The sequence below is a fragment of the Moschus berezovskii genome, chromosome 19 (genome assembly GCF_049115385.1).
Source record: "Moschus berezovskii isolate FMDL1 chromosome 19, NW_MosBer_1.0, whole genome shotgun sequence".
Lineage (NCBI taxonomy): Eukaryota > Metazoa > Chordata > Mammalia > Artiodactyla > Moschidae > Moschus > Moschus berezovskii.
In genome coordinates, this window is record NC_142478.1 from 5,673,152 (window position 1) to 5,686,151 (window position 13,000).

The 13,000-nt window shown below is 42.3% G+C and overlaps 1 protein-coding gene across 1 annotated transcript in view; it reads right to left on the minus strand.

Annotated features, from left to right (window-relative positions):
• Positions 1-2,675: 2,675 nt before the first annotated feature.
• Positions 2,676-13,000, minus strand: part of RNF175 (ring finger protein 175) — a 61,625-nt gene continuing 51,300 nt past the window's right edge. The window contains exons 7-9 of the mRNA XM_088828429.1: positions 8,918-9,051; positions 4,972-5,073; positions 2,676-2,796 (exon numbers count right to left, since the gene is read on the minus strand). Of these exons, the coding sequence (XP_088684555.1) occupies positions 2,676-2,796; positions 4,972-5,073; positions 8,918-9,051 (357 nt within the window). The remainder of the gene's footprint in view (positions 2,797-4,971; positions 5,074-8,917; positions 9,052-13,000) is intronic.

Genomic DNA, 13,000 nt, shown 5'->3' on the forward strand with positions numbered 1-13,000 from the left:
GTTCTTCTCTCTTACAAACTCCTAGGAGCAGGCAATGGAGGAGACAGTAGCCAGCCTGATAAAAAACAGACAAGTTCAGGAAGAGGAAACTAGAGATGCCACAGAAACCAAACACAAAGTGGCCTTTTTGCTTTACTTCTCTATTTCCTACAGAAGTATAACGTTAACTGTCATGAGAACCAGACAAATTTAACAGGGACGTGATCTGTAGATTTAATTTCAATAATTTAAACAGCAACAGAAACAGCTTCAAAATTAATTGATCTAAATAAGTTTTTGAAAAGAATCTTTATTTTTCTCATTACAAATGTTAAACTGTAGAAATTTTGGAAAAGAAACTACAGCATATAAAAGAAATTAAAGAGTCAGTTCTTATTCCTTCACCTTGAGCTAACCACTGGTAACTGGTTATGTTAGTGCTCTCCATAAGTTTTTCAATGTGTATATGCATATTACTTCATAAAACTGAGATTAGATTTTACATGCTTAAACTGTATAAAGAAAATAGCATCTCTTTTTTCCCACCCTGATATTGTTTGGTAATTATCTAACATTTCTAAGCTCTGAAGTTCAGTCACAAATCCATGCAGACATCTATTGGTTTACTTGCTCAGAGTTATAAAGGGTCATCATGCAGCTCTCCATAAAAAATAAGTGGCAAATACCCCAGCGGTTGAATACATCAGAGGTCAAATACAACAGAGGTCATTTTAGGACTTTTCTACAGAAGAAAAACTAAGTTTTAGTTGGTGTTTATCCAACTTCAAGGTGGTTTGTGAATACCCAGTTCAAGAATCTTGCTTTGTCTCTTTAACCTTGCATATGGCTGGTATGTAATATATATGGAATTGTTCAAATGTCTGCTGAGTAGGGAAATAAACTAGAGTTAAATCTTCTAATAATCTGGATGATGAGCCAGTTGTAATACTGAAGCACTGAGCAGTTTCAAGAAGGAAAATTACCAACAGGTAGAAATCTTAATGTGAGGGACTTCCTTGGTGTTCCTGTGGTTTAGAATCCACCTTCCAATGCAAGGGACGTAGATTTGATTCCCGGTGGGGGAACTAAGATCCTATATGCCTCAGAGCAACTAAGCTGCTGCCCTGCAACTAGAGAAAGCCTATGCATTGCAATGAAGACCTGGCACAGCCAAAAAAAATCTTAATATAAGATCTTATCATTATAACTATGATGGAATTTTGTATGAAGCACATTGCCAAAATTTTTTAAAAATTTATTAAGTATAATTGAATTATAGTGTTAATTTCTGCTGCACAGCAAAGTGATTTAGTTATACATATATATTTTTTTCATATTCTTTTCCATTATGCTTTATCACAGAATATTGAATATAGTTCCCTGCGCTACACAGTAGGACCTTGTTGTTTATCCTTTCTATATATAATAATCTGCATCTGCTAATCCCAAACTCCCATGCCAACAGTTACCTGGCCCCCTCCTCACTGGCAACTCCAAGTCTGTTCTCTGTGTCTGTGAGTCTGTTTCATAGATCAGTTCATTTGTGTCATATTTTAGATTCTACATATAAGTGATATCATAGGATATTTGCCTTTCTGATTTACGTCACTCAGTAGGATAATCTTGGTCACAAATGTTGCTGCAATGTGTTGCCAGTGTTTTGGCAATAGATGTGTTTCCTTTTTACTTCATTCAAGTGTAATATCTTCAAGTGTTGCAGATGTCTGGTGTGATGTATAGTGGTGACTGTTTAGTAAATGACCAGTAATTTAAAATGAATTAATCTGAGGGAGTTCAACATGGTAATGCCATTCTTAGGTTAATTTGTTCTGACTTGTCTTCTCAATTCTGTTACTTTTTTCTCTCTTGTTGGATTGGTTCATTTGTTCAGCAGATATTTACTGGTGCCTCTTATGTGTCAGGTGCTGCCCAAGTGCTGCAAAGATAGTGGGAACAAAACATAAAACCCTCTGTCTTCATGGAGAGGAAGACAGGCAGTAGAGAAATGAGTCTATGATGGGATTGCAGTTGTTGAAAAGGGCTGGGATGGAAACAAAACAGTATGGCCATGGAAAGAGTGTGTGTGTGTGTGTGTAAACAGAGTGGCCCAGAAGAAGACAGGTGTGCGCTCGCTCTGGCACCCGCGGGTGGGCTGAGTGTGCAGCAGCCCCAGGGGACCCCGTGTGGCTCTGGCCCGTTGTGTGGACGGCAGCACCTGGTGCCAGAGGTCTTGAGAACGATTGCTGATGGAAGGGCTCTGTGGTACCAAAGCTGCCGCGGCGTAACAAGAACAGAGAACAGAAAAGACCGTGTCCTTAAACCACAAATTTAATGACTCTACTTCTTTGAAGATGTTGAACTGATAAGAGGGCAATTGTTATAACTTAATAAAATTGTACATCAGAAGTACTTTGCAAACCTCTAAAACCCATCCCAGGTGAGATCACTGTAAGCCAAACTCGAGACGGGATGTCCACGGTGGTTGGTACCAAATGGAGGACTAGAAAATGGTTATAATTGGAAAGATGCAAGGCCTCTGTTTATTCCATTGCTCAGCTTCTGTTTAAATTCTTTCCACACAGACCCAGTGCCAGTTTTTATTCAGTTCTCTAAATTCTTGGGATCTCTAAAAATTAAAAGAGTATTAGAAAATATTTCAGCATGCAGTACATTGCTTCTGTGGTAAGCGTGCCATGCTATTCCAGCCCTAGTGAATAGTTAATGCCTTGGACGATTCCGATTACCACGGGTTGCCAGGCCACCAGATAACGAAGCCAGTCCAGGATCTGTCCATATAAAAAGTGTGTGCGCTCCCAGCTGAATCTCAATTAAGGAGGTTGCTCCACATCTAGCCATGTAGCAGAAATAGTCATTGTTATTTATACTACATCTAATTTCTAAAAGTAAACGGTCTACAATAAAATCCCCAAATATAATCCCAAACAAGAATACAAGGTAAGGGTCATATACTAAAAGAAAGAGGAAGCGGGGAATGATGAATGTGGAAAACTGAGGATAATGAAAACTACCGTTAAGTGGTTCATCACTGGGAACTCATTGCATGTTAAAAAGGAAGACATTAGTTCACTGATAATACATATCCTATCCTGGTCCCTCAGCTAGACCCTGCTGAGGGAACTTCATGCGTAGTATCTCTATTAGCCATGTTATACGCAGAAAGCCAGGCTTTCCATGCGTATCGTTTATCTTACACTGAATCTCAATGAGGAGTGCATGTGTTTCTTTAGCTGCCTTAGAAGAATGATGCTTGTTGTTAGGATGTTCCATTCAGAAACACAGTTCTTTATTTCACAGGAAAAAAAAAAGTACATGTAATATTCAAAAGTTTATTCTCTCAAGACCATTTCGTTCTCTCAAAGAAACCAATTGTCTTTTGTTATTTAAATGATTGTTAAGGTGACGTTTACGATCACATTATCACCCATTTTATAACAAAGACGCATATACTGAGGTTTCACAAGTGAGTTATTAACCAAAAGCTGTTCTGGCCTCAGTCAGAGGAGAGAAGGTGCATGACAGCCTTCGCTGGGGCTGTTCTTGGCTGGGTTCTGAGAGAAAAGCCATCTGGGCAGGGAGCTGGTGGCCAGGAGCGGGTTCTCTGTGCTGGGCTGTGGCTCTGAGAACCAGGGCCCAACTATGCTGCTGCCCCTGCTGCTCTATTGGCAAGTCTTTCCTTGACTTGCAGTTCTCAGTCACGGGGGTGTTTCTGCAGATAGCCATTGGTGAAACTGCACAGTTAGGGTTGGTGAAGAGTCAAGGGGGCAAGGATAGGGGGATCTCCTTTAGCACTGTGAAATTCAGGTGACTGGAACTCAGAAGGAATATGCTAAGTCCCCTACATATGAGTGAGTTCCGTTCAGAGAGTGCTTTCATAAATCCAACAAAGTTATCTAGGTACCCAACTAACACCATCGTCTATATACTGTACTTTTCACACAAATAACACATAAAAATCAAGCAAACAAAAAAATGAAACATTTTTAATCTTATAGTACAGTACCATGAAAAGCACAGTAGTCCAGTACAGTAGCTGAACAGACACATAAACTAACTTACACGACTGGACATGCAAACGCACGCTCCCATCTCTGAAAGTTCACGACTTGGAGGTTCATACGTAGGGGACTGACTGTAGGAAGGCTGCTATGAGGAGCTAAGAGGGAGTTCTTGGCGGGCTGTGGCCATCCCCTCTGTGCTCTTCCACTGAAGGGGGATGCGTTTTAGATCTGTTTGCCCCCTGGAAGAGGCACTGTGGTCTTGGGCGGGTGCGGTGGCGGGCCAGGGCTGCGTCAGCACTGGAGGGGGACTCTCCTTTCCTGTGACCTTAATGAGGTGTGAGTTTATTTGCTCGGGGGTCCCTGCTGTCCAGAAAAATCCTGTTGTTGCCATTCACTGACCAAATCTGGAGTAGGTCTCCATTCCTTTCAATATTATTATTACTTAGGTTAGCCTAAGAAAAGATGAGATATAGCAGGGAATTAAAGAAGCCAAAATTCAGGGGGAAAAAACCCTACTCATTTCTGGAAATAATAAAATTTGTTACACCTTAAAAATACTTTTCTATATTCTAGTTCACAGTTGGGGCTTTTACATTTTCTGTTCTGTTTTTCTCCCCATCCACTCATCTTACCCACCTGTTATTTATCATCTGTCTGTCTGCCTACCTACCATCTATCTGCCTACTTATCTTATCCTTCCATATATTCATATTATCCATATTTGCAATGTCCCATCACATTTTTACCAAAGCCCTTATAGTGGAATAAGTAGGATACAAAGAGTAGCCTGTGTCTTTGTGGCATTTAACTTAACTAGAATAGTAACACAGGCATGGGCAAGAAAAGGGACAAGTCACTTTGAAATAGGGACTCAGAGAAAACAGCGTTTCCTTCTGTACCTAGTGACGATAAAGTTTAGATTAAAGAATGTATCGCCATAAAATAACATTTCATAACTTCATAAAAAGGATACGGGTTATTGATCATCCTCTTCAAATCAACCTTCTCTTTGCAGTAAGGGCACGTCTGCTTTTTACCAACAATACACCAGCCTCGGATGCAGAATTCATGAAAGCTTAGGGATCTTGTTAGGGAAGATTCTGGACATTGAAGGGCAAGGTCTACTTCATGACGATGTGATGAAGTGATCCCACCTGTTGGGTGGAGTGGAGGCAGGAATGGCTCTCGGTCATGACTTGGTTGTGTCCACTGCTTTCCTAGAGACTCTGCAGGACAGTGGAGCCACCGAGGACAGTGAGCGTGAAGTCAAAGCTTATGACCCTGAGGAGTTTACTGATCTTCTTAGCCTTACATGTTCTGACATCAGATTCTGTCATTAAATTAGACAAAGAACATGGATGTGCTTTTTTACAGGATGTCTTATGTAAACATATCCTCACTTTTTGTGCATTTCTTTGCATTTATCATAGCATCTCCCCATTTGGCTCTTTGGGCACCTACCCATTAGCATCTGTGTAATGAGATTCAGCTCAGTTCAGTTCAGTCGCTCAGTTGTGTCCGACTCTTTGTGACCCCATGAAGCACAGCACGCCAGGCCTCCCTGTCCATCACCAACTCCCGGAGTTCACTCAAACTCATGTCCATAGAGTCGGTGATGCCATCCAGCCATCTCATTCTCTGTCATCCCCGTCTCCTCCTACCCCCAATCCCTCCCAGCATCAGAGTCTTTTCCAGTGAGATTAGACAAGTTCAAATTATTTGGGGTCAGATATTTGTACAGATATTTCTATTAGCTTCATAAGTTTTTTTCTCAAGTTTTTATTACTGATAAGGAGCCAGTTATTTTGAAATAGAATATATAGAATCTAGGCACTTACAGATTCATTTGTATACAATCCCTTGTACAGAAAGATCGATGCTTTGTCCCCAAAGTTGACAACGAGCCATATGTTTTCCCTCAGCACCAGGGACTGAGTCTTACAGAGCCTGAGTCACTCTGTGTCATGACTTTTTGTGTATTTACATATCTCTCCTGGGCAATGTGCTACCTGTGGGACAGTGACTCATTCATCTCTGTGCTCAGCACCTTAAGCAGTGCCTAAGTGCCTGTTTGAGGGCTTCCCAGGTGGCGCTAATGGCAAAGAATCCACCTGCCAATGCAGGAGAGGCAAGACTCAAGTTGGATCCCTGGGACAGGAGGATCCCCTGGAGGAGGAAATGTCAGTCCACTCCAGTATTCTTGCCTGGAGAACTCCATGGACAGAGGAGCCTGGTGGGCTGTACTCCATGGGGCCTCAGACAGTTGGAGATGACTGAGTGACCAAGCACGCACACTCACACACACGTGCCTATTTATTGAATGAATATTTGAATGAATCAATCAAAACCAATTACTATTGCAAACTTACTTTCTTCAGGTTCCACAGCTTATAGATTTGAGTAAGATCATTAACTGGGGCTTCCCTGGTGGCTCTGTTGTGAAGAATCCCCTTGCCAATGAGGACATGCAGGTTCACTCCCTGGGTTGGGAAGATCCTCTGGAGAAGGAAATGGCAACCCACTCCAGTATTCTTGTCTGGGAAATCCCATGGACAGAGGAGCCTGGTGGGCTACAGTCCATGGGGTCACAAAAAGAGTCAGCTATGATTTGATGACTAAACAACAAACATGATGATTAACATGAGGTTCATCATGTTGATTTATTTCTATAGTCATTGATCCCAGTGTGGCTTTCCTTGATCTGCTAAGCACCCATGTAGAAGTTCCCTCACTAACGGAGGGCACGGAGGTGGAGACAATCAAGTCCACGTACATGATTCCTCGGTATTAGATTGGTGTGTGACCAAGAGTTCCCTTTCTTTTATGTTCTTGGAACTGGGGTCACTTTTGCATGTTTGGGTTAACAAAGTGTATTATAACAGAGATACTGAGTCAAAACCTGTACAGTTCTTCATTCAAAAGAGCTGGAGTATAGCCCCACACCTTCCAGATAGGTATGGAGTTCAGGGGTCGTTGAGCAAGCATTGAGATGTTCATCTCCTCTTTAATATCCCCTGTGGCTTAACTGGTGAAGACTCTGCCTGCAATGCAGGAGACTTGGGTTCTATTCCTGGGTTGGGAAGATCCCCTGGAGAATGGAAAGGCTACCCACTCCAGTATTCTGGCCTGGAGAATTCCATGGACTGTATAGTCCATGGGGTTGCAAAGAGTCTGATACGACTGAGCGACTTTCACTTCACTTTATCTTCAAAATCTCATCTGAAAAGCCTTCACCCCAGCAGAATTTCTGCAGAGCAAGACTCAGATTCCCGCCACTTGTTAATATGATTCATGTTTGCCCACTCCTTGCTAATATGACTCATGCTAAAATGGGCCATTAATAATACTCCCTGCAAAGCAAATTTAAAGGTGACTACATTTTCGATTACATATGCACACATGTACAACAATCCCTAAGGGCTTTTAAAGGTGGAGAGAGAAAATATTTCCACTTGCAAATGGCAGAAGGGGCTCTGTTCCAACATTTGAAAACTAAATCATATTTAAAACTAGGACCAGACTTGGAAAACTTCTACTAAGAATGATAGGTTTTTGGGAAATGTATCACACTGAAAAACCACATAGAATCCCACGTGGGATATCTTTATGCTTTTTACCTTAAAATGTTAAGACTTAAATATTGGAGTAAAGGCTCCTATTACATTTCAGATGCATTTGGTCCAGCTTTTTACTCTTAGGATTGAATACATGGAATCTGTCCAGATTAAACAGAATCAAAGCACGAGTGCTGCATGTCTATGGTATTACTGACTGAGTTTGGTGGGCTTCAGAGGCAAGAGGCAGATGGTTTGATCACCTTATAATGCCAGAGCTTTGAACTGACTGAGTGCACAGCAATATTATAAAATTGACATTGTACTATAAAATAAAGATAAATGATGCCTTCTTTTCCCTGTATTAAGAGAAGAATTAAAATACTGATTGTTGGTTAATGCAAACACAACTGTGGTATCCAGAGTTACGTGCTCAGGCAGTGCAGCCTGCCTGGCCCAGGGCTTTTGATGCCAGCATCTTTCAGCACATGGAGCCCTTCCTCACTGTTGCTGGAGTCCCAGAGGATGCTGGTTTCCAGGGCCAGGCTGGTCTGGCCTCTAAAGATCCTTTCGCCGGTGGGTAGTGATTTGGGGCACAACCCACAGGCCAGGGAATCAAATGGTGCAAGAACCATGTGCTCCTGTTTTGGTCCCTTCCTGTGTAATTTAAGGTGTCCTCTTTTCAAGACCAAAGCTGATACTTGGCTTTCCCCATCACCACTGTTGACACAAGCAGGTTCCTGAGAATTATTTCCAGGCAAAACACACCACCATTAATACCGTAGATGTGCAGCACTCATGATTTGATTCTGTTTAATCTGGACAGATTCCATGTATTCAATCCTGAGAGTAGAACACTGGACATTGCCATTCTTGTTCTTGTGAGATTCAGACAGGGGTTCCGCCAGGCAAGTCCCGAGCTCTGCCCTGCTGCTGACACTGCACCCCGTTCTTCACTCCCCGCCCTCTCCCTGCTGCCCCTCACTGGCCACCTGTGTGCTTAAGGCTTCACCGGCTCCCCCAGCCAGCCTCTGCTCAGATGCTGCAGCCCTCCCGTCCGCGTGGCCTGAAGACTCCTTTTAAAAAAGAAATTACTGGGGGAGGAGGAGTGTGGGAGGAGGGAAAGAGGTTTACCGCCTGCTAACTAAGAGCCGTTCATTATTCATCAGGGATCGGAGAGAGTCTCAATAAGAACATGGACCGGAGCATAAAGGCTTGGGGTTTGGGGACGGGAGCTAAGCAAGGCAGAAGGAAGTGAGGAGGAGCAGACAAAGGAGGAGGGAGGTGATGGGACAGTCTTCCCTGGTTTTCTGTCTCCCAGCACTGGCTTGAGGAAGGCCAGATGGCCTCCCGTGAAAAGGATACACATGCTTGCATGAAAGCTGGTAGGTGTTTTCAATCAGCCCTTCTTCATTGAGTTCCACAATGATCTTCTGCCCACACACGGCGCAGATGTCGTCTGACAGACTCCTGGTGGGCATCCCACTGACGCTATAGAACTATTGGGGGACAGGCACAGAGCACACATCATTCTGTGAACACAGGGAAGCCACTGCCAGCTTGAAGACACAGAGGCTTTACTGTTTCTCTGCTGGTTTAGAACTTGAAACGTTTTTTCCCATAGGAACAATGCTACTGTGGGGTAAAGGTTTCCCAGACAAAACCCCACTGAACCCCAAAACACATCTCTAATTATAACCATCTAACTTCTCCACTGAGGAATCCTTTAAGAAGAACAATTTTATTGAGGGCTGTAGTTCAAAATGACACGGGAAGTTTTTAAAATTCACCCAGAACCTGACCCTTCCCCTTAGTCTCCTGAGACTCTGATTCCCAGATCTCAAGTAATCCTAGACATCTATGTATCTTTAATTAATTTTAATCTGAAAGAGATGGGAATACCAGACCACCTGACCTGCCTCTTGAGAAACCTGTATGCAGGTCAGGAAGCAACAGTTAGAACTGGACATGGAACAACAGACTGGTTCCAAATAGGAAAAGGAGTGCGTCAAGGCGGTATACTGTCACCCTGCTTATTTAACTTATATGCAGAGTACATCATGAGGAACGCTGGGCTGGAAGAAGCACAAGCTGGAATCAAGATTGCTGGGAGAAATATCAATAACCTCAGATAGGCAGATGACACCACCCTTATGGCAGAAAGTGAAGAGGAACTCAAAAGCCTCTTGATGAAAGTGAAAGAGGAGAGTGAAAAGGTTGGCTTGAAGTTCAACATTCAGAAAACAAAGATCGTGGCCTCTGGTCCCATCACTTCATGGGAAATAGATGGGGAAACAGTGGAAACAGTGTCAGACTTTATTTTTTTGGGCTCCAAAATCACTGCAGATGCAGACTGCAGCCATGAAATTAAAAGACGCTTACTCCTTGGAAGGAAACTGATGACCAACCTAGATAGCATATTAAAAAGCAGAGACATTACTTTGCCAACCAAGGTCCGCCTAGTCAAGGCTATGGTTTTTCCCGTGGTCATGTATGGATGTGAGAGTTGGACTGTGAAGAAAGCTGATCGCTGAAGAATTGATGCATTTGAACTGTGGTGCTGGAGAAGACTCTTGAGAGTTCCTTGGACTGCCAGGAGATCCAGCCAGTCCATTTGAAAGGAGATCAATCCTGGGTGTTCATTGGAAGGACTGAGGCTGAAGCTGAAACTCCAATACTTTGGCCACCTCACGCGAAGAGTTGACTCACTGGAAAAGACTCTGATGCTGGGAGGGATTGGGGGCAGGAGGAGAAGGGGACGACAGAGAATGAGATGGCTGGATGACATCACCGACTGGATGGACATGCGTTTGAGTGAACTCCGGGAGTTGGTGATGGACAGGGAGGCCTGGCGTGCTGTGATTCATGGGGTCGCAGAGAGTCGGACACGACTGAGCGACTGAACTGAATTAAAATTTTAATCAATTCAAATAAAATCCTATCTGACTATAGGGAGTACAAAGACTAATGCCATCAGAAACCAGTGCATTTAGAATTCTAACTTGGGACATTGCATCTCCCTAGGGGTGTGGATGAGGAGCGATTCTCAACATTGGCAGCACATTAGAATATCTAAGAAGCTTTTTTAAAAATAAAATATTTATTTTATAATTGTTTTAGATGTAAAAGATACAAAGATAAAATAGAGTTCACATACCAAGTTTCCCCTGTGATTAACATTTTACATTTAGGGTGGTACATTTGTTATAATTAATGAACCAACACTGATGCATTATTATGAAATAAAGACTATATACTTTGATCAGATTGCTTGGTTTTTTCTCAAATGTCCTTATTTTGTTCTAGAATCCCATCCAGGAAACCATTAATTGTCTCATCTCTTTAGGCTTCTCTCTTTTTTTATTTTTTAGGCTTCTCTTGGCTTTGGCAGTTTCTCAGACTTTGTTTTTTTCCCTATGATTGACAGTTTGGGGGTGGGGGCGGTGTTTGTAGAATGTCCTTCACTTGGATTTTACTGTTTTTTTCTCTTGATTATGCTGGGCTTCTGAGTTTTAGGGAAGAAGAGAACAGAGGTGAAATGCCATTCTTACCACATCGTGGCAAGGGTACGTGCTGTCAACATGATTCATCGTTGTTGATGCTGACCTTGATTACTTAGCTTGAGGTAGTGTTGGTCAAGTTTCTCCACTACCTTTCACTGCTTTTGCTTCTTTCTACACTGTACTCTTTGGAAGGAAATCGCCATCAACACGAGCAGTTCACATTAGGGAGCGGGGGATTAGGAGTTACGGTCCACGTCTGTATCAGTCAGGGTCTCCAGGGAATGGAACAGAGGCTATGCATGATGCAGGTCGGGGGAGAGCAGGCAGAGGAGCAGGAGAAAGGGGGCAGGCAGAGAGACTCAGTTCAAAGACCTGAGGCTGGCTAGTCTAGAACCTGAGGGCAGGCTAGCAGGCCGAACTCTGGAAACAGTTTTCAGACTTGAGGCAGAACTCCTTCTCTGAAAAACTTCAGTTTTTGCCATTAACGTCTTTGACTGATTAGCTAAGACCCATCTGTATTTTCAACGGTATTTGCTTTCCCTTAAAGTTAATTACAGCTACAAAATACATTCAAAGCAACATGTAGACTCATCTTTGGTCAAACAATTAGATACGAGGGCCTAATCAAGTTGACAGATAAAAGTTAACCACGCAACCTTCTTAAAGGTGGAATATCTCCATAAATTATGTGGAATTTGTCTGAATAGGAGATTTGTCTACTCTCATTTATTTATACATCTATCTCTTTAGTCATTCACTTATTTCACTGTGGACTCATGGATATTTATTCTACACTTCGAGTTATAACCCAGTACTATTTACTGCTAATACTACTGCTACTACTGTGTTGCTCAAATTGTTTCAGCCTTGGCTTCTGTGTCTCTTGGACATACCCTCATCACTGTGGGTTTTTTCTTGTGTGGGCTTTTTTTGAGAACTTCCTTACTTTCTGGCACTACAAAATACTCTAGGTTCATATTGTATGTTCCCTGCCAAGACCTAGAATCAGCCATTTTTCCAAGGAACACTGTTTCCTTTTCTTATAGACTGGTATTAGAAAACAAGATCAGAGTACTTTGTGTGTTCACTGCTACTAAGTTGTCACTGCTTCTAGGGCTTCTTAGCTGACAAAGCAAGGAAATATATCTGTATTTTCTAACCCATGTGTATACATATATCTATACAATATTTCTATATGTATCATCTACATTAATATACATATAATCTATGTTAAGCTAAACACGAGTTCAGACTGATGTCTTTGACTCTGATCCGTTACTACACAGATCATTCTAGCCTTCTCTCCTTGCTTGTATGTAGCCTTCTGAGAGTAAGAAACATAGTTTCCATGACCAGTCTTCCATTCACTTGGAGTCCAGTTCCAGAATACATGCACAGTGGTATCACGGTATCCCCACAGCCCTGAGGGAAACTTACTTAATGGTGCTTACATACAGTTCCTTCTGCTTTTAACCTTAGATCTCCACTAATTTCAAAAAGACTTAGGTCAGCACTTTCCCCCCACCCACTTCAGAGAGGCTATTTCACACATCTGTAACACAGTTGAATTCTTTTGTCACAGTCCATGTTCTATCCTGGCATTCCCTGACACCTACATGACTTGTTTCAGATTTGCACACATTAAGGTTTAACCTTTCTGCTATAAAGTACTGTTGATTTTGACAGATGCATAGTGTCATGCATTCACCATTAGAGTATCATACAGGATAATTTCACCACTCTAACAAATTCCCTGTGCTTCACACATTCAACCCTGCTCCCTCCCTAACCCTCTTGGCAACCACTGGCCTCTTTAGCATCTCCATAGTTGTACCTTTTCCAAATTGTCATATAAGTGGAATCATATAGTACAGACTGGCTTCTTTCACTTAGCACTATATATTTACGATTCATCCAATATTTTGCATGGCTTAATAGCTTATTC